General features: G+C 38.6%; 1 protein-coding gene across 2 annotated transcripts in view; it reads left to right on the forward strand.

Annotated features, from left to right (window-relative positions):
• SGCG (sarcoglycan gamma) overlaps nt 1–23407 on the forward strand; it is a 149730-nt gene that overhangs the window by 83100 nt on the left and 43223 nt on the right. For both annotated transcript variants that reach the window (XM_014731968.3, XM_001489821.6), the window contains exons 3-4: nt 10634–10735; nt 19455–19542. In XM_014731968.3, coding sequence (XP_014587454.1) covers nt 10634–10735; nt 19455–19542 — 190 coding nt within the window. The remainder of the gene's footprint in view (nt 1–10633; nt 10736–19454; nt 19543–23407) is intronic.

The raw sequence follows: 23407 nt of genomic DNA on the forward strand, positions 1-23407 counted from the left end.
TAAGACTAATAATGCCTGATAAATCAGGTCGACATTGGGAAATTAATTTTATATTATAATTTTCAATCACTCCCAATGACTTTAAGTTGTCAAATATGCATTAAGATTAAAAAGAATAAACTTTTAAAGACTAGCTCAACAATGAAAATGTATAATTGAATTTTTAGCATTTTTAACAAATTGACTTGTTGTTGATGGAAAAATAGTCAAATTTCAGCTGTTCAGAAAAACATAAAACTTTCCTTCACAGTCTTTAGAGTGTTGACATAAGTTTATTGTTTTACATCACATTTTCTTGCTACTGAAAGCTAGAAAGGAGATCTTATTCAAATGATATTTGCATCTAATTCATATTTTGGTCAGGTGTATGTGATGGTGACTAGGACTTTACTGGAAGTTTTAGTGGGTTCAGTTTTCTGTGTGTGATTTCAATAGTAGAAAGCCTAGAGTATAATAGACCCTACCGTTTCTGAGTCAGTCTACACAAACCAAAGTTGATCGAACCAGATAACTTTTCTATTGTATTTGATTTTGCTGTAACTATATAAAAACAAAAATTCCAATATTTTCTTACATTTTATTCCTACACATTTCTTAGCTGAAGAGCCAGTCTAAGCATGTGTGAGTCTAAGCTCCTCCAACCCTACATTGTTCTCTACTACATGTCATAAACATCTGCGATGGTCCTTATTACAATATACTTTATTTATCTCCTCTACTGAATTGAGAGTGCCTCTCTATAGAGATCTTTGTCTTTAAAACAGTAGAAGCAACAAACATTTATTATGTGCCAGGCACAGTGTGAGGCACTAGTAATACAAAGATGAGTGGGTAAGGGGCACATAGAATCAGCCTCCATCACGGATCACAATATGTGGAGGATTTGGAAGAACTCCATCTCATTCATCTTTGCTTCTAGCCCAGAGCGAGCCTTCACCAGACGGGCAAATGCACAACAAGCATGGCAATAGCCCATCAACCCCAAATTCCTGCCAATGACAAGTATCACTAATTAATTGCACAATTGCACTTCCTCCTCCTGAGCCAGACTCAGACCTAAGACAATTCTCACACAACATCAAGGTTTGCACACTAGAATCTTCGAAACTTTGGCTGCACACTAGAATCACTGGGAGCTTCTGAAAATCCCAACACCCAAGCCATACACCTCAGCAATTTAATTACAACTTCTAGGGGTGGGGACGAGGCATGAGTGGGTCTTACAACTCCCCATGTGATTCCAATGTGCAGCCAATGATTGGAATCATTGCTCTGCCCTGGCCACGCAGCATGGTATCTGGAGCAGCAGCAACAGCATCACCTGGGCGCAGTGAGAACTACAGACTATCGGGTCCCACCCTAGACCCACTGAATCAGTATTTGCATTTTAACTAATCCCAGGTGATTTAATACACATTAAAGTTTGACAAGAACCACAGCAGCTTCTACCACTACATTCTCAACTGCGGGGTCAGGGGGACTGAGCCCTTAACCTTGGGATCTGATGATATCTCCGGGTAGATCGTGTCAGAATGGAGTTGAATTCTTGGACACCCAGCTAGTGTCTGATAATTGCTCGTTGGTGTAGGGAAAAAACTCCACACATTTGGTGACCAGAAGTGTCAGAAGTGAAGTGTTTTGTGTGACTAGGAAAGGAGAATCACAGGAAGGAAAGACATGGTAGGGAAAAACTAGGCTTTTTCCCACATAGGAAGACAAAACTGTTTTCCCTATTACATCCAGCTGACCCTTAGAAGGCGTCAAGTAGGGTAGGATGACCAGAGAAGGAAAACAGAGGGGAATTTATTATGTACAAAAAGGGAAAGTTATTAAAGTTAGTTACTTGAAACAAAATTAATTTGGAAAATTCAGAAGGGTATATAGGTTAATTAAACCCTAAGAAATGAAAGGAAAAAGAGACGCTTGCAGAACCACCAAATATTTTGCAATCTTTTGACCTCTAGAGTGAAGAAAGCCAAAAACAGTAGGAAATTGACCGAATGAATTTAAGGTTTCAGGAAAAGTTGGTCAGTCTGTGTTCCGCTTTTGTCATTCTAGCTGTTGAATGCTCACCTTGCAATTAAGAACACGATGAATAGGGGCCAGAGCACACGTGATCTTGTTCACTCCAGCTTTGGGAAGATAAAAAGAGGGGCTTGGAGGGGTTTGTGCTACAGGTGAAGGTTAAGGTCGCAAGGGGGAAGCATTTGAGTCGTGTCATTGTTCTGCTTGTTCTACCTACTGCACCAGATGGAAGGGACTGTGAACTGCAGAGTTCATCCTCCTGGTGTTCTGTGTAAACCGCCATGAGGTTTAATCAAGGCATCGCCCTGCCGGAATTGCTCTTGCTGCCCCCTGCTATTGCTCAGACGTGCTGAGCCCACTTGGAGTGGGTGTTAGAGCAGAACAGAGTCAAAATTTGGCACTTGATTGATTTTTGCCAAAAGAATGAATGAGTGATAGTGCAATCACATAGAAATTGACACCAAGTGATTCACTAAAAGAAGGAAAGTCAGAGGTGAGTTGTCACGTACGCGTTAAACTGACGATATGGTGTAATGTAGGATCTTCATGACATTGAGTTTTATTGGCTGAACTTCTGGTTTTCTAGAAAAATCATTTAACAGTTTGACAACCATTTAATAATCACTTTTGTGTATCAGACATTAAACCAAGAGGTGAGATAGATGTGGTCAATCTCTGCCTTCAAGAAGTGTTCCAGGTATCTATTGCTACAAGACATATTTTCAAAAATTCACGAATGGCTTAAAACAAAAGCCATTTTATCATAACCTTTGATTTTGTAGGTCAGGAAAGGGCAGGGCTCAGCTGGGCAATTCTTCTGCAACTCATGATGTCAACTGAGGCCACTCAACATAATTGACTGGTATTGGGACTGGTTTGGAGGATTCTAGATGACTTCATTACATATCTGGTGCCAGTGCAGGGATGGCTGGAAGGCTGAGCTCAGCTGGAACTGATGACTGGGGAGCCTACCCTTAGCCTCTCCAGCAGAGGATCTCAAGCTACTTGGACTTCTTACATGGTGGGTGTGCTTAGAGCTTCCAGAGTGTCCCAAGAGGCCTGAGCAGGAGTCTCAAGGCCTTCGATGTCATTTCTGCCACATTCTATTAGCTCAGATTCAAGGGAAGAGGATTATACTCCCTCCAGCTCTCAACGAGAAGAGTGACCAATATGTTGTGATAGAGACAATCAGGCTCATGAATAAGTAATCATATATGTGCTAACATAGAGTTATGCACAGAATACTATGGTAGTAGAGGGGTAACTGGAATGAGTCATGAAGGATTAATGAGAAATAGCCACGTAAGTTAAAATAAGAAAGGTATTCAAAGTCAGCAACATGAGCAGACACACGGAAGCATGAAAGAGCTTGGTGTGTTCAAATACTGCAATTAGTATGGTACGGTGGAGTACAAAGTGGAGGAGCCACAATGTAATCAGCAGGAGTCCGGGAAAGCCCCACGAGTCCAGAGTAATTCTGCCCGATGTCACAGGGCTCAGACGGGACCGGGCGCACAGGGCTTCTGACCACACCGCTCCAGACCCTTCCCTCATAAGCAAGAGTCAATAGGGAGCATCGGATACCCTCCTGACTGCCCCTCCCACCTTTACAGATTTTCCTCCTTTATCTGCCTCAAGTCCACTGCAACTGATGCCCATTTTCTTCTCATCCCTGCCAATGTTGGTCACCCTAAGAAACCTCGGCCTCCCCACCCCTCGTCTCCTGCATTCTAAGGCTCTGAGGCTCTGCTCATGCACTGTCCTGTTCCCTACCCCCATCCTCCTTCAATTCCTGAAACTCCTCTATGCCGCCCTCTGGAATTCAGGATGTTCATCAGCATAGCAAATTTTTACTTGGCCCGTCGCTATGAGCACTTGATTAAAGGGCCAGTCTTCTTCACTATAAAATGACTATTTTCCCATTTACAAGTATAATTGTTTTGTAAGGTGATGGTTTCAAACTATGTAAATATCCTGTTTTTCATCAACCCTTCAATTTGTTCACTTAATTATAGATGTCTGTAAGGACTTGTGATTTCCAGTTTTATCCAATGGGCTCTCATAATCCATTACTATCATTTGTTTTGACACTCATATTGAATCTGTTTTGGCTTCTGGGAGCCCGTTTTAGCTGATTTTTCTGCCTTTTGATCTATCTTCATCATTCTTTGAGCCCTTCCTCGCTTTCTGGCACAAGATCGTCCAGGTTATCTGGCCCTTTCCTTACTCCAGTCCTGAGATTAGCTGTCTCTCCAAGAAGCTCTTGTTCCTTTTAGTAGAATGGTATTCAGAAGCTAAGATTCAAGCGTCAGCCATGCTCATTGCTACTGACGTGCTGCTATTCCCAGATCCTCTCAGAGGACGCGTAACCAACACACCTGCACATTTACATGAACATTTATTTCTGTACCTATCTATATACATGGAAAGCCACAGGTTTATACAAATTTCAAATTCAATCCAACATCACAGGGGTTAACCTGGTTTTCTTTCTGTCTGTATTCGTACCTCCCTTCCTTCCTTGCCAGTGAGGAACTTGGCTCCCATTGCTCTTTCATTTACTTATCCTATTAATCCCCTTTGTATTTCTACTCTCCTGCCTCTGCCCCCACCCTCTCCCCTCCACAGATGCCTCCCCATTCCACTTGGACTCAACATCTTTCCCTAGGGGGCTTCACTGCTGAGGGGTTCCACTCACCCCCCTGGGTTATGACACCAGTGTTGCACTACGCCTCTTCATAGATGCCCACTTCACCCAGCTGAGGCTCCAGTACCCTGCTCTGGGCCACCACAGGTCCCTCTCTTCTGGCACAGAGGCGTGAGTTGTTCTGCCCCATCTAATGGCCATAAGATTGAATTGTACAGGAAGGGAAAGGAAAGAGGAAGGGGAAGAGAGGAAGGAGAAGAAAAGGAAAACAAAGGAAACAAGCTCATCACACATTCGGAAATGAAAATTTTAAATTTTCATATACAGAAAATCTATAGAATATCACATATACATATCCCTCTAACAAAAATGATGTTATGGTTATAAATCTCTTAAACCTCTCTGTGCTTCTTAATCTTCCTGGGATTGAAAGATTCATATGCCCTTCAGGAAATTATCCCACTTCACAGAGGCCATCTAAGCACCTGGCATGTCAGTGATGACCTCAGTTGAACCTGTGTATGTGCAGGATCACCAGCAGTGTGAGACCTGAAGCCAGACACCGAGACTCATCCTCATGCCTCATTCTTCTTTCCATTCTTATGCCATCAAAGCTTTCAACTTGAAAGGGCATTGGTCCCTGAGATTGCATGGCCTACGTCTCTGTCCAGGTGTAGAAGTTTGCATCTGCACCCGGGTTCACAGCTCAAATGGATTTCCTATTTCTTTGATTTGTGAGACATGTAATAACCCTAAAAACTTTTAGCTTAGATGGAATCCTAATGTTCATTATTTTAAATCTTATTTAAAAAGAAAACTTGACCCCAATGGAATCTTACATATTTTTATTCTTAAAACCACAAAATTCTTATAGGGCTTTGCTATGGGTGTCAAAGCTCAAGAGGTCATTTGACTGACAAGATGATTGCCATGTTATGGGAGATTGCACTAGATAATCAGTGTAAATTTTCTTAAATAAAAAAATAAGTAGAAATCAGTCCAAATATTCCAGTAATTTCAAGGACTGTGAATATTAAACTCTACTATTAATAGACATTATCAAGTTACATTTTTAAAAATAACATCTAAAACCTTCTTTCAAGAGACATAATTAAAAGAAAATTGAAAAAGTTTGAAAATAAAAGAAGGAAAAAGCATATTCCAGAACAATAGTGACTAAATGAAAGTTGGTATGAAATAAAAATATCATTTATAATGGCACCAGGAAACATGAAGTATTTACGTAAAAATCAAGCAAAATATGGGTAAGATTTGTATACTGAGAACTACAAACATGGCTGAAAGAAATTTCAAAACTTAAATAAATGGAGAAATAATGTTCATGCATTGAAAGACTCAATATTGTTAAGATGTCAATTCTTCCCTGATTGATACTTATATTCAATACAATAATAATCAAAATCACAGCAGATCTTTTTGTAGACTTGACAAGCTGGTTCTAAAACTTACATTTAAAGGCCAAGAAACTAGAATAAAGTGAAATAAACAAAAAAAGACAAATATTGTATATGATTCCACTTACATGAGGTACCTAGACAGTCAATTTCATAGAAACAGAGAGTAGAATAGTGGCTACCAGGGGCTGGGTGACCAGTGGTTACCAAGGGGAGAGGAGAATGAGGAGTTGTTCAAAGGGGACAGAGTTTTAGTTTGGGAAGATGAAAAAGCTCCGGAGATGGACGGTGGTGATTACACAACAATATGAATGTGCTTAACCCTACTGAACTATACAATTAAAAATAGCTAAAATGGTAAACTTTGTAATGTAAATTTTATCATCATAAAAAAATTTTATGGAACCAGAGTAGCCAAAACAATTTTGAAAAAAATGAATTAGAGAACTCCCACTATATGATTTCAGGCCTTACTGTAAAGTTAGAATAATCAATATAGTGTACTAAATATAGACACATAGGTCAACGGACAGAATAGAGAATCCAGAAATAGAACCACACATGGTCAATTCATTTTTGACGAAGCTACAAGAGTATGGAGAATGGATAAAATTTTCACCAAATTGTGCTGGAATAATTGGATAGCCATATGCAAGATAATCTCTATCTATATCTTACACCATATGCTAAGTTAATTAAAAATTGATCACAGACATAAACGTATATTCTAAAACTAAAAATTCTGGAAGAAAAAATAGGAAAAAATATGTCCTTGGTTTAGGCAAAGATCTCATATAAAATAACAAAAACATGACCACAAAAGAGAAAATTGATCAATTGAACTTGAAAATTAAAAGCTTTTCTTCTTCAAAAGAGACAGTTAAAGAAATAGAAAGCTACACATTGAGTGAAAATATTTGCAAATTACATACCAACAAAGATTTGTATCCAGAATGTATAAAGAACACTAAGATATCAATAATAAGACAAGAAATAGTGAGTAGAAAAAAATTAAACATTTTACCACAGAAGAGATATGGATAGCAAAAACCACAATGAAAAATGTTTGACATCATTAGCCATTAGGACAATACAAATTAAAACCACAATAAGATACCATTATATACCTATTAGAATGCAGAAAAAACCTGACAATACCAGTGCTGGCAAGAATGCGGTGCAGCCACAAGGCTCGTATCTTGCGTATGGGAATGCAAAGTGGTACAGACACAGCCACCCTGGAAAACTGAACGGTTTGGCAGTTTCTTGTTTCTAATAAGGTTAACCATAAACCTACCACACAAACCAGTAATCCCATTCCTAGGCATTTGCCCAACAAAAATAAAAATTATGTTCACACAGAAGTACATAGCAGCTTTTTTCACAATCATCAAAACAACCCAAATGTCCTTCAACTGACAGATGGACAAACAAACTGGTACATTTATCCAGTGGACTACTCCTGATCAACAGAAAGAAACAAACTGCTGACACACACACAGCATGGAGGAATGTCAAATACGTAATTCTAGTGAAAGAAGCCAGTCTGAAAAGGCTACATACCATATGACTCCATTTATATGACATTCGGGAAAAGGCAAATTTATAGGGACAGAAAGCGGTGGTTGCCAAGGAATGGGAGTGTCAGGCGGGTAGTGAGTACAGAGGCGCATTTTTTATGATCTCTAGAACTGTTCCATATCTTGATTGTGTTGGTGGTTGCGCAACCGTGTAAGTTTGTGAAAACTCACAGAAATGTTCACTAAAAAGATTAAATTTTATTATTTGTAAATTATGCCTCAACATACCTCACTTTGAAAAACACTAAACAAATGGGCATATTCTTCTGTTTTCAAGCATTGTTAAAGTGATCTGTTGTTTGCAGAGGTTTGTAATTCATTTCATTAGAATCATAGAATGTTACAGGTGGAAGGAGATTTGGGTCATCTCTCATCAATGCACTCATTTTTTAAATAAGGAAAGTGACAACCAGAGGAGGAAATGACACGGGACAAGGACCTTTAGCTTTCACAGTGTGGTTATGTAAATTAGCTACTTCAGAGGCTAGAATTAGCATTAGTTTTTTGGGGGTTTTTTCCTGATATAACAAAATAGAGGGGCCCGCCCAGTGGCAGAGGGGCTAAGTTCACATGGTCCAGTTTGGCGGCCTTGGGTTTGCTGGTTTGGATCCAAGTGTGGACATGGCACCACTTACCAAGCCATGTGTGGCAGGCGTCCCACATATAAAGTAGAGAAAGATGGGCATGGATGTTAGCTCAGGGCCAGTCTTCCTGAGCAAAAAGAGGAGGATTGGCAGCAGATGTTAGCTTAGGGCTAATCCTCCTTAAAACAAAACAAAATAAATAAAATAGAGTCCAGAAAATTTCTGGCATTGGTTCACTTGAACCCAGAAATTCAGCAGCAGATTTTCACATTAGAATTTGTAATCTTGAAACTTCACTTTGATTGACAGTAGGACATAAAATTTCTAATGGAATTGTTTGCTAAAAATTAGCTCATGGGGCAGGCCCCGTGGCCGAGTGGTTGAGTTCGCGTGCTCTTTTTCGGTAGCCCAGGGTTTCGCCAGTTCAAATCCTGGGCGCAGACATGGTACCGCTCATGAAGCCATGCTGAGGTGGCATCCCGCATGCCACAACTAGAAGGACCCATAACTAAGAATACACAACTATGTACCAGGGGACTTTGGGGAGAAAAAGGAAAAATAAAATCTTTTAAAAAAAAATTAGCTCGTTATCCATGCATGATAGATTTTACAATATTTCTAATGTTGATTGGATTTCCTAAAACATGCTTTACAAATGCATGGTTGGATCCTGTGAGAAACTGTAAAACAGTACTTGTCAACTTTTTTAGACTTTAAACTCTTTCTTCCAACCAAATTCCACACGTGTGGGAGAGACTCAGGAGGGCTCCTCTGCCTGCAGTGGGTTTGGCCCGAGCCCAGCAGTGTGAGGGGCTTCCGTTAAACACAGTGAGAAAACCGCTGCTCCCAAAACTAGGTTTGGGGAGAGAACCACAGGGTGGCTCAGATGCATGACCATGCGGAGCAATCACACAGTGCGTTTGTTTCTTGTTAATGGGCTTGCCAACCAGCAGAGTTCTTGAAAGAGAAGTCTATGGCATCAGCTCAGAGTGACATATTTCTGTCCTGGAAATCACCTGTCTCTGTATAAGCTGTCCCTCGCTGTCTGTGTTTCATTCTCCCTACTGTTCTGCTCTCCCTTTTTTTTATCTGCCTCTATCCTGGGGAAAGAGAGGGAAGATCATTTTGTTGAATTTAGGTCTTCCAAGACATTCAAAAGTGCAGGAACAGATAGGCAATCATATATGTGGGTATGGCGCTCAGAAGAGAGAATCTAAACTGTAAATAAAAATGGATGAGCCTTCCACACTGAGATGGTAATGGAAGCCGAGAGGATGTCAGAGACGGAATGCAGGAAAGGGCGAGGACCAAGCTTGAGGAAGCCGGCAGTCAAAGGCTGGCTAGAGAAGGATGATGTGTAACAAGGCCAAGAAAGTGTTTCCTGAAGTAAGAGGAGAGCTGGGGGAGCAGCGTATCATGGAAACCAAATGAGGATCGTGTTTCAAGGAGAAAGGGGTCTAGTGTTGAATGCTGCTGAGAACACAAAGGGAATGAAGTTTTAAAATGTCCACAAAACTTAATAGTGTGATGGTAGTTGGAGATCTACAGAATTGTCTTCTGTCATTCCGTGGAATTCTTCGTGACTGGAAACTCCTTGAGAACAGGCACATTGCGTAGAGCTCCACGTCCTCCTATATTGCTTTTCTTTTTTTCTTAAATTTTGATTTTTCCCTTTTCTCCCCAAAGCCCCCCGGTACATAGTTGTGTATTTTTAGTTGTGGGTCCTTCTAGTTGTGGAATGTGGGATGCCACCCCAGCATGGCTTGACGAGTGGTGCCACATCCGTGCCCAGGATCCGAACCAGTGAAACCCTGGGCCACAAAGTGGAGCACAGGAACTTAACCACTCGGCCGCAGAAGTGGCCCCTCCTATATTGCTTTTCACTTAAGAAATGCCCAATAAATATTTGCCACATTGTGAACCCACATGATACACTTGAAGCCTTAAAAAGGTATTTGGGGTATTTAGGGGGTAATGGTGATGGAACTCTTCTATATCCTGATTGTGTTGGTGGTTACATGTGTTAAAACTCAGAGAACTGTACACCTCAAAAGAGTCCATTTTACTGCATCTTAATAAGAACAATATTTAATGAGTAACAGTAAGATTCTTTTTCTTACATGGTGGTGGGCTCTTGGGTATTTATTGTAAAGTGATTCTTTAAATCGCGTATGTGTTTCCTAAACAGTCCTTTGTATTTACACAAGGCTTAAGAAAATATTGAATATTAAAACATAAAAACAAGTAAAGTTTTAAATAAAACATTTAAGAGAACAGAAAAGTACCAATAGGAAATCTATGAAAATGCATATGTAATTTAAGTTGAAATGAAATGGAAAAGAAAGCAATAACAAAATCCCTATTGTCCTATGTTTTTAACAGACAGGAATGGGTCACTTGCGTGTTATGAAAGATGGACTTCGCCTGGAAGGAGAATCAGAATTTTTATTCTCATTGTATGCCAAAGAAATACACTCTAGAGTGGTAAGTAAATGAAGAAACATTTAAATAATTTGTGTTTTATGAAGAATAAATAATGCTTAAACACAGAAATTCAATACATTTCAGAGGAGAGTTCTTAGAATGTATACATGCGCACATATTTATGATATACTCTTTATAGAAAGCTTGGCTATGATGTTAGGGAACTTATTTCTGATATTACGTTCTAAAGTGTCCACTTTCGTGTGCTTCAGATCTGAATTTGGTGGCCTCAGTAATTTAGATTATAATAAAGGTTTGGTAATTAAAAGCTTCATCAAAAACGATTGAGGGACCAGCCCATGGCCAAGTGGTTAAGTTTGCGCGCTGTGCTTTGGCAGCCCAGCATTTCACCCTTTCGGATCCTGGGCACGGACATGGCACCGCACATCAAGCCATGCTGAGGTGGTGTCCCACGTAGCACAATCAGAAGGACCCACAACTAGAATATACAACTATGTACTGGGGAGCTTTGGGGAGAAGAAGAAGAAGGAAAAAAAAGAAGATGGGCAACAGTTGTTAGCTCAGGTGCCAGTCTTAAAAAAATTTAAAAAAATCTAAGCTTATTTCCATTAGTGCAAGTAATTTAGATATTCTTATTTCAAGGCATTTAAAATTATCTGAGAAGCTTAGAAAGAAATTAGTCCCATAGTAGTATGTTCTGCACTAATTATACTAATTATACATTCTGGTCTTGTAGGATTCTCCATAAATAGATTAAGCATCATCATTAAATAATTGTGTGACTTTAAAAGTAAATCTACCTCAATATTATCAATTCATTTACCTCCATGGAATTTGTAATAAGTAGAGCCAAGCATAAAATATAGATAAACTTTCTTTGTAATATGTTTTATTTTTCCTTATGTGATGCTATGGACTTTGTAGTAGAGACAAACATTTTGCTAGATTCCTGATGAGCTGATATTATCTAAATAAAATATTAAACTTGATCAACTATAACTTACCAGTTGTATGAAGAGTACACTCTTCATTTTCCTCCCATATTTCTAGACCTGAAAGGATATGTCAGTATCTCCTTCATAAAGAGGCTGTACCAGCTACTCCAGGGCAATTAGAAAGGAAACGAAAGGCCAACGGCTGAGAAACACGCAGTCCTGTGAGGAGAGACAGCACACGACTAAATCAGACGGCAGAGCAATCACCAGGCTCTGCTACCAACTGCAAGATGATACGGGCAGGGGGCAGGCGACTGACACGTAGACACTGACTGCAGAGGAGAGATCCCAGAGAGGACAAAGCGCATAGGTAGTTAACAGGCACTATCGAGTTACTTCGGGTAGAATCTCAGCTCACAGTAAGCAGGCAAATGACCGGGACTATCACAGGCTGATTGATACACGTGTGAGCCTGATCCTGTGAGCTTATTCAGATAATACACTACATTAGTCATGATGGCATTTCACTGTACTGAATAGCTCTATAGTATGGGAAGATAGGACATTAACACAAGCTTTTGTAAAAAGGAAGTCAGATGTAAACAAACAATTCAAATACTAGAACTTAGCTGTTTTTCCCCCCAGAGTCATTGGCTGATCCCCTACTGTGTTTCTGAAGAGAGGAGACTGGTAGAGTAGCCTGGGTACTGAAATCAGGTGATTAGATGGTAGCAAATTTAAGGTTCTTGAACTAATAATACTTTTAGTTATACCTTATCAGACTTTTTCATCTCCACTGTGTAGTTTTTTAAAAAACCAGGGAGCAAAATTATGTAAATTATTTTAGATAATCACATATTAAAATGTCACAATGATGCATTAATGTGATATGTCAATCAATACATAAAATTAAGAAAACATGTGGAATAATATTATGTGATAACAGAGCTGTAAAGTATTTTGTAACTAATATGGTTTCTAATAATAGGGATACCTGAACAAAATTATGCCTTGTAATTTCTATATGCACTGATGTATTAGTTATGTTTCCTTTTCGAAGATGAGTCTAGAAAGTAATTTTCCATAAAATTACAGAAATTACCTTATGAATTTGCAGAATTTGACAGATCATTTATTTATATTGCTGAGCTGAGAGAATTTCTTCATTATAAACATAATCTGACATGGTACCTGATTACTCTGTACCCCTTCAAAATTAATACAAGAGCTCCTGTCAACACTGTGCCTGGGGTTTGTGATTTAAACCCATCCACCCTGCCCATTAACCCAAACACAAAGCAATCACATCTGAAAAAACAAAAGAAGGTTGTATTTAAAAACATACAGACCTGGTCAAGAATGAAATGAAACAGAAACATACAGTGATAAAGCTTTACTGGAAATGATTGTCTTCGAAGTTGACAACCCTGAAAAGAGGCAGGGGCAGTTTACAATCAAAGCTCATGGAGGAACAGAGATTAAAATGTCATCTATATGACTGGGACTCCAGTCAGGCCCATTGCCTGAGGCAGCAATCAAGGGCAGAAAATAGTTGCAACTACTGCTCAAACTTGAATAAAGCTGCATATCTGTGTGGAAGAACCCCCAAAGACGCCAGACCAGGACTGGAATATCACTGAGGACAGTGGCCCTGAGCCACCATTATGAGACTGGGACCCTGAGGTCAGACTGGGAACAATAGTAAAGCCTCTAGACAGGCTGGGTAAGCACAGAAATTAAAATACATCCACACAGGGAGACTGAGACTGAAACTTCAAACCACAAAGGAAAACTTCATCTAAAAGAAGAGTACCAAATAAAATCTACAAAAAAGAGAATTAGCTTCCAACTGAGTAAAAATAATGCATCTGAAAATGACTGGGAAAGCACACTTAAGAATCTCAATGAGATAAAGCTATTTTTGAGTAGTTTTCATTAAAAGAACAAGAAATTATGAATCAAAACAGGTATTAGAGGGCAGAAATGACAGTGAATAGATTTACCCACTCTCATTAAACAACTGAAAATTTGAAAAACTATATCAAACAATGGTTTTTGCTATGGTCTGAATGTTCATATGTTGAAATCCTACCCCCCAAGGTGATAGTATTAGGAGGTGAGGAAGTGATTGGGGATGTGATTAGGTCCTGAGGGTGGAGCCCTTATGAATGAGATTAGTGCTCTTATAAAAGAACCCTGAGAGCGCTCCCTTGCCCCTTCCACCATGTGAGATTACAGCTGGAAAATGTCCTCTGTGAGCCAGAAAATGAGTCTCACCAGACACCGAATCTGCCAACACCATGATCTTGGACTTCCCAGCCTCCAGAACTGTGAGAAATAACTGTTTGCTGTTTATAAGCCACTCAGTCTCTGGCATTTTGTTATAGCAGCCCAAATGGCTTAGGGCAGTTTTCAAATATTAGACAATGGCAGTCAGAGCAGTTATCTGTGAGAGAGGGAAACAAAAGAGGTGAGCCCTAGGATTGCCCCAGGTCACTGCCTGGAGAGAGTTTCTAAGGCCACAGTGAGGGAGGGGGCCAATGAAGATGTGAGCATACACCCTGAGTTGAGGAGACAGAGTTGGGCATCCAGGAAAAACCAGCCAACCTAAAGTTCACAGGCAGAGTATCATAGAGGAGGGAGCTGCCATACACTGACAGAGCTCCAGAGGTTACAGAGTTCACTTTCCCTTTACCACCCCCCACACTGAGTCTGTAGGTATATAGTTACCAGTGCTTGTGTGTGTGAGGAAGCCACCTGAGACCGAGGAAATAACCACTCAACAGGAACAGAAGGAACAATCCCTGGAGTTCACAGACGTTTGGGAACAGCTCATATTTCCACCAGCCAGAGTGGGAAAACTTCATAAGTCATGGGGCATCGGGTAGAATGCTCAAAGGGGATTGGCTCAGCAGTGGCACAAGATCAGCACTAGAATGAATGCTGGGCTGGTCTCATCTAACAAAGCTTCACAGGAAGCCTTGACAGCATCATACTTTTCCAAGTGACTTACTGTGTCCCAGACTGAAGCTCAAGAAAACTATGTTCCATCTGGGCACAAAGATCAAGGAAGGCATGAGCACATTAAGGAGAGACATGAAAGTGGGAAAAACAGGAAAAAAACAGATTAATCTTCTAGAGATAGAAAGTTGAACACATGGATTTTTTTTAAAAAAAGTTAATTTGTGGGATTAACAGATTAACAACAGACTAGACACTACAGAAGAAAAGATTAGTGAATTTGAAGATGTAGCAATAGCTCCTAATCAAAATGGAACATAGACAAAAAAGACTGGAAAAAATTAACAGAGTCTCAGTGAACTGAGGGCCAAAGTCAAGGCATCCTATATGCATGTGATTGGAATCCCCAAAGGACAGCAGAGAGAAGAGAGGACAAATGTTATTTGAAAAAAATAATGTGTGACTTTTCTCAAAGTGTTATGAAAACTTTCAACCCACATATCAAACATGCTTACTGAACCCCAAACAAAAGAAACAAGAAGAAAACTACATCAAGCCACATCATAATTAAATTGCTTAAAACTAGAGATAAAGAGAAAATCTTCAAAGCAGCCAGAGGAAAAGGACGTATTACCTATAAAAGAACAGAGGAAAGGATGACAGCAGACTTCTAGTCAGGAACAATTCAAATCAGACAGCAAAGCACCAACTATAAAGTACTAAAACAAAAACCAAAACCAGCCAACCTAGAATCCTATACCTAGCAAAAATATCTTACAAAAACAAAGCCAAAATAAAATCTTTTTTCAGACTTACTAAAATTGAAAAAAAAAATGTACTTCAGCAGATTGGCACTACAGGAAATGTTAAGGAAAGTCCTTCATGCAAAGTGAACATGATGCCAGATGGAAATCTGGATCTTCACAAAAGAATAAATACTAGAAATATGTGGGTAAACAGAAAATAGTAATTTTTAAATTTTAAACATTTTAGAAAATAGTTGACTACCAAAGAAGAAATAATAAGAATGTATTTTGGGGGCTACAACAAGGATAGAAGCAAAATATATGACAACAATTAAACAAAGACCCTGAGAGAAAAAATGAAAGTACTGTTATAATGTTCTTACAGCATACATGAAGTGGCATAAGATTACTTGAAGACAGACCGTGATAAGTTAAAGATGTATAGTATAAATCCTAAAGTAAACACACACACACAAAGTATAGCTAACATGTCAACAAAGAAGATAAAATGAAATCATAAATTATACTCACTCAATCCGAAAGAAAGAAGACAAAGGAAACAAAGAGAAAATGGGATAAATAGAAAACAAGTAGCAAATTGATAGATTTAAACCAAGCCATATCAAAAATCATATAAAATACAAATAGTCTAAACACTCCAACTGGAAGGCAGAGATTGTCATATTGAATGAAAAAGCGAGACTAACTATATGCCACCTACAAAAAACTCACCTTAATTATAAAGACACAAATAGGTTAAAAGTAAAAGGATAAAAAGAGATATACAATACTAACACTAATCAAAAGAAAGTTGGATTGGCTATAATAATAACAGACAAAGCAGATTTCAGAGCAAAGAGATAAAGATCTCAGAGATACAGAAGGTCATTTCAAATGATACAGTAGTAAACTCATCAATATTTACATAGCCAAATATTTATAAACGTAATATCTGAGCTTCGAGATACATGCAGCAAAAACTGATAGAATTGCAAGAAAAAAAATAGAAATATCCACATTTATAGTCAGAGAGTTCAACATCCCTCTCTCAATAGCTGATAGAACAAATAGAAAATCAATAAGGATAAGGAAGACTTGAACAACACAATCAACCTACTTGATCTAATTAACATTCACAGAGCCCTCCCTGCTAAAACAGAAGACAAGTTATTTTCAAATGCACAAGGAATATATCAAGATCATATTTTGTTCTATAAAACAAACCTCAATAAATTTAAAAGCATTCAAATCACATAGCATATGTTATCTAGCCACAATGAATTTAACAAGAAAACAGTAACAGAAATATCTGAAAATTTTCCAAATATTTGGAAATTAAATAAAACACATACATAATCCATGGGTCAAATAAGAAATCAAAAGGGAAATTAGAGAGTATTTTGAACTGGATAAAAATGAAAAAAACCAATATGTGAAATTTGGGAGGATGTAGTTAAAGCAGTGCTTAGAGAGAAACTTGTAAGAATGCCTATATTAGAAAACAAGAAAATCAACGACCTCAGCGTACTCCTTGAGAAACTAGAAAAAGAACAAATTAAACCAAAAGTAAGAGAAGGAATGAAAGAATAAAAAGCAGAAATCAATAAAATAGAAATCCTGAAAACAGTAGAGAAAAACCGTGAAACCAAAAGTTGGTTCTTTTATAAGATCAATAGAAATTGATCAAACTCTAACCAGACTAATCATTAAGAAGACAGGACACAAATGACCAATATCAGAAATAGTAGAGGAGACACCACTAAGGATCCTACCGACATTCAAAGAATGGTAAGGGAATATTTTGAATAACTTTATGCCAGTAAATATAATTGTCTACATACTGTCTAACAGAATTCTTAACATAGGCATCCTGCTTCAGTGACTAAATCAGCCTCTGCCATTCCCATCTTAGTTTAAAATGTGAAGTAGTTAATTATGCAGGCATATGAAGTGGCCACAGGGGATTGTTGAGAACGCTCAGGGCAGTCGTGATCTATCTTTGGGCCCTACCAACACATCCTTACGTTGTTAATGGTCTTTTTATGCATCTCTCTCACAGCTGTTTATCTAGGTCACACACTCTGGAGAAAAGCTATCATGTCCTGTGGCTCTTCTATCTACTTCCTAAGGCTAAATATAGTGTTGAATGATACATTGTTTTTATCCAATAAATACAGTCAGAATTCAATTCAGATGAAGGGAAAAATTAAATGTTCTCTTTCTACCTCACTGACATTCTATAAATGACATAAAATTTTTCTAAAGGATATCACTAGCTACTTACGAAAACTGAAAATTCATTCACAAGCTGTAGATCTCAGCTGCCTCATCTAGAGAATGGAAATAATGCCCCTCTACTCCACAATAAACATTTTTTATGCACCTGTTAATGGTTTTAAGTTCTTGTTTTATCAAAAATGTAGATTATAGAACATGTGCCATTCAATACAAGAGCTTTTGTTAAGTAATACGGGGAATGTTTCGATCATTTTGTTGTTAATATTCTTACAGGGCAATTTCTGCTTTATACTGTGAGTAACAGAAAGTCTACCTCAGTAGTGGCACAACCTAATAGGAACTTTTATGCTCACGTAACAAGAAGCTGGAAGGGGTAGCTACGGCATCAGTTCACCACTCAGCAACCTTGGAGCCAGATATTTGCCATCCTCCTGTCTCTCCTGTGCACTAGATGTCTTCTAGGCCACATGCAAAGCATGTGACCGGGGAAATGTGCAGTGCCAGTGCCTGCATCCCTTTCATCAGGAAAGGAAAAGCTTGCCTAGAAACCCCAGCCCCAGCCTCAGCAGATGTTGGCTTACATCTCATTGACCAGAATTATGTCACTTGGGTCCCCCAGCTTCAAGGCAGGCTGAGAAAGCAATTAGCCTTTCCAACTCCTGAAGTAGAAGGCAGAAAAAGAAAAGGGTTTGAGGGTAAGTATTGGACCAGACAACCAGAGTGGTTACCAGAATAGCTTGCTTTGTCCATGCGTGGGAGTGGACCTCACAGGTCTAACCTGTGCCCTGTCCTCCCATTCCAGGAGAATGGTAAAAAGAGTTGGCATCTAAAGACTGGGTTCCATCATGGAACTGTCACTTGCTAGCTGTGACTTTGAGTGAGCTGTAATTTAATCTCTTTGGACTCAATTTCCTCATCTCTATATTAGGGGTAATGGTACCTACTTCAAAATGTGGAGGATAAAATGAGAGGATGGGTGCTAAAATTGTTGGTAAATTGTTAACTCATTATCATGCTAGTTATTTTCTCACAATGCAAAAACAAGTATTAAGGTCACATCATTGGATAAAATATGAGATGCTGATAGATTCAGCTGCTTCCACAGAGCAAGTTGGAGGATTTCTGACCTGCTAGAGTTCCAAAGTGTTCCTGAAACTTCTTTCCTTTTGAACAATTACATTATTCAACTTTGGAAGATATTTGGTTCCCTCTGAGTGAACCGTAAACCCACCTGAATCCAACAGGCAAATTGCTGCATTCCTTCTGAAGAAAATTGTTTCTATAAAAGCAAGCACTCTTCTGGAAAACAAAACCATCCACTCAGAATTATGATGCCGCAGAAAGCACTTACGTGCTCATAAAGCTACTTTATCTTCCAACAAAAAGCTCAAAAACATAGGCATCCAACAAATTTTAAAAGCTATTTTGAAATTGTGAGAAGCCTTTGCATTTTGAAAATTAGAAACATGGTATTTATTATAGAAGAACTAATTCTCTGATTTATCTTCTTAAAATATATCGTATCCTGGACATAAATAATAAATGAAATTTTAATTCCTTGGAAAGGAAAAACACTGATTAAAACTTGGTTGTTTGAGATCTTCCCCTGGAGAACTGACTTGACACATTGTACCCAGTGGACACAAGCACTACAAACCCGTGAGATTACTATATTTTATGAAAAAAAGTTAATACATTAACCCCTTAACATAACATAATTCAACTTTTAAAAATAATTTTAGCCACAAATTTATGGGATCACAGGATCTGTGACTATGGAGAAATTATTTTATATAAATCCTAAATTTATACACAAATATAAAGATACAGTCATTTTAAATAGCATGTATTTGGCTAATTTTGTAAATCCCTTTCCAGGACTCCTCGCTGCTTCTGCAGTCAGCTAAGAATGTGACTGTAAACGCATGCAACTCTGGAGGAAATGTCACAGGCAGATTAACAGTGGGTGAGTCCGCCTCCATCACAGAGCTTTGCATGTGTGTGGTCCATGAACAGTTGTACAGAATGGATAAATTTGCTTTTCCTTCTAAAGAATTCAAAGTTGTTTATGAATAATGGAAGTATGAATTTTCTAAATATCATGCTATGTTAACCACATAAAGTAGCCTCAGGGAGGATAATCTGAAGTATTTTAATTAAAGTTATTCTAAGAAATAAAGGATCATTCGAGGTAGTATGAGGACCATAATGACATTGCAGAATACAAAAGAATCCCACAGAGACCAAAGGAAAGGAACCAAAGCAGCTGGCCTCAAGAGAACAGAGACCAGGGGCTGAGAGCTGAAAGTATTTTCTCTCTGGCTCTCTCTCTTTCTTCCTCCCTCTCTCCCTCTCTCTGTCCACCCATGTACCTCTCCTTTCCAGTGCATCTTTGCCCATCACTTTCAGTTGGGTATTATGGCAGCATCAGTTCCAACGCTACAGGACCTCTCTGGTTCTTCATCTGACCGGCTGTAGTTCTCAACACCAACCAACTTAGTCTTCAGTTTCATGAACTCTAAATTCACAACAAAGAACTCTAATTGGCCCAACTAATCTGTTCAGCCCACTGCCCTTGAGTCAGTTATGTACACCCATCCAACCAGCTAAGACCGGAGAATAAGTTCCCATGGGAGTGAGGGCACATGGAATGTCTCACAGTGAGAAAAGGATTAGAAAGAACAAATATAGACAAAAGAAATGACAGAAGAGCAAACCACCTGATAAAAGAGATGTATATACATTCTCTACACTGTCAACATTCTACAGATTTGATAAATCAATCAGCATGGAGCTTTTGATTTTGAGAAAATAGACAAGAAGTGTACTGCCAGCACAAAATGGCAACTTTCAGTGTCTCTCTTTTTTAATGGTTGTTTTCACAAAACAGACTAATGTACATTGGAAACTACCGCCATGTATTAACCTGATGATTCCTTTTTATCATACTGTAATACAAGAGTTCCATATCTTATGTTCTGTTTTAATCTTTATAACTTATTCTAAATAATTAATCGTATTTCTCTTTTGCTCAAAAGTTTGTTTAATCACCAAGTCCAGTGAAATTCTCAGTGGATCTAAAGAGGAATCTGACTTTATCCAACATACACGTTCTTGAAACTTGTCTAAACCAAATCATATGTCATATTTTCTTAATGAATTTTATAGTATTATGACTTATCTTTACCATCATTTCTTAAAATTCTTTAACTGACTGCAGCTTTTAAATGTTTGAGAGATTCTTCTTCATCTTTTTTCATTCATTCAACATTTATTGAATGCCTACGTGCTAATTTCCATATGCCATCACATAATTAATAGCATATAAAGAATATACGTTCATTTCTTAGGAGCTCCAAAAATAAAAGATTTCTTTTGATATATTCTTATAAAAATTATTTAATACAAATACTCATTTCTTCATCTAATTTTTTGGCAAGTGTGGATTTTCATATATCCTACGAGGGAGTTAGAGAAAATATAAACGTCTCGGTTTCATGGCTGACAGACCTGAAGCATTGAAAAGCTAATTTGCTCAAGGGCACACAGCTAGTTAGTAGAAAAGCCAAGCCAGGAAAGACTCAGGACATGTTTCTCTCAGCAGGAGCGATTCCACAAGCCCTCCCTCTCTCGAGTCAGATTTCCTTAAATTATAGCTCGCCAGTAACTGTCCTAGTTGCTGCAAATATGGTTCCCATTTTTGTCACCAAGGAATTTAGTAAAAAAAAAAAAAACTTTCCCTTTGGAATTACTTTGTTTAAACTGTTAACCTCAAACCTGGAGGTTCAACCTCGGTGTTTCATGCCTACACAGTGTTAAAATTAGGGATTTCTATTAAACCTTTGGTTGGAAAACCTCTGTGATACTGAGAACCCTGAACTAGCGAATATCACTCAGCTCACCAAATCCAAGATTAATTTCAATAAATGACTTCTCACAATCACAACCATTCTAGACTCTCATTTCCTGGAAGAAGCTAAATTTAGCCAATCTGGATATTAAACTTTAATCTATGTGAACTAGCCAAATTAATCCCATTTAAGTAAATGAATAAATGTTTATTACTAAACCACTGAAAAAATTGGCAACCAATGTAATCAAAACCAAAAGTCTTAAATTCCAAAGAAATCAAACATTGAAAAGCAAGCACTAATAACTAACACTTCAAATCTTTGAACTAAAAGATATCAAATCATAAGCAGCAACAATGGAATCTTACAAGTTATAAATGCAGCTCTGATTACTACAGTTAATTTTCTTTTGATTTCAAATAGCAGAAACCAATTCTGACTGGCTTAAAAATTAAGAGACACCCACGAGTATGCCAGCCGTGCTCAGATGGGTTGGTGGGTTTGTCAGTGTGGGTTTTCTGAGAAGTGAGCCAGGCTGCAGCCCTTGTGTCCTGAGGAAATAACCCCCAAAGATAAGAGTGGGATGAGGTCTGCTACAACTGTGATTCAGCTCTTCCAAGCACCAAATCCTCAGATGTTGCAGAAGAAATTGTAGGGTAAGCTACAGAGCCCTCAACAGAAGCGAGAGTGCAAGAATATGGAGAATTAGATGCTAAAGATTGCATCTCAGGAGCAGACATTCCGGAATTGAGAAAAAGGAAGAGAATGCTGAAGATGTGTGGGAAAGTACCAATCTCAGGGAAGAGGAGGATGCCAGTGGTGAATGGGCTTACGTGTACCACTTTTCCATGAAGAACAGCAAGAACTTTCCAAGAATCGGATAGCATGCTCACGAAGGAGTGGAAGCCAAAACTGCCACCCTCAGCACTAATCAGGTTCTAACCCAGGAAGGCTTCCAGAAAATCTGCCTGGACTTTCCTCCAACTGAGGAACAAACATAGTGCTGCCCCAGGAAAGCCCAAAAATGAAATATATTGGAACAGCACCAATGGGCCCAGAGACAAGTTACTTTCGCTTCAGGACACTGAACACTTTCATAAAAGCCCAAGACTGACGAGGAGACAAGATTGGCAACACCAGTGGCTAGAAAGACAGACCAAAAACAATAGTTAGGAAGAAAAGCCAAATGAATCCGTTCTCCAGTTCCACAAACAAAGAAAAGAGAAAGGAGAAGAACTTAATGATGATGCATTACAGCCAGAATGGCCAGTCAAAAAAATAGGTGTTCCTTCGGAGAAAAGCAACCTGCGCTACGAGATGCAGTGTTGGAAAAAAAGAAAAATAGAATGAAGCCCCTTCCAAGCAAGTTTCCCATTCTACAGATAAGGTTCAATTTGCATTTTTTGAAAACCACAGCAAAAAAAAAAAAGATGAAAGGGAATTTATTTGAAGGAGAACACAGTGGTTATTTTGGAGATAACATCAGAGACGTGCAACGTGCTGCTCATCCCTCTACCTCGGCCCCATCCCCACCACCTCTTTCCCGCCCGCACCTTGTCGGCAGCCATTCTCTTGAGTTTCACGTTTATCTTTCCTCTATTTCTTTTGTATGAATGAGCAAACACCTGTATATCTTCTTCTATCGCCTTCATATTTCCATGGAGGGTAGCATACAATAGGAACTCTTTTGCACTTTACTGTTGTCGCTTAACGGTGTGTCCTGGAAGTTGCTCCACATCAATTCAGAGATCTCTTCCTCATTCTTTTGCACGGCTGCGTACTACTGTATGGTACATCATGCGGATGTACGGTGGTTATTGAACCATTCACTCGTATATATGGATATTTAAGCCATTCTCAATATTTTGCAATTATAAATATTGCCATAAAGAATAATCTTTACATATGTATTTCATTTTGTTGGAGTTGCATCTTCAGGGTAGGTTCCTAGAGGTGGGGTTATTGGGTCAAAAGGTATGC

Source organism: Equus caballus, chromosome 17 (assembly GCF_041296265.1).
Source record: "Equus caballus isolate H_3958 breed thoroughbred chromosome 17, TB-T2T, whole genome shotgun sequence".
Taxonomy (NCBI): domain Eukaryota; kingdom Metazoa; phylum Chordata; class Mammalia; order Perissodactyla; family Equidae; genus Equus; species Equus caballus.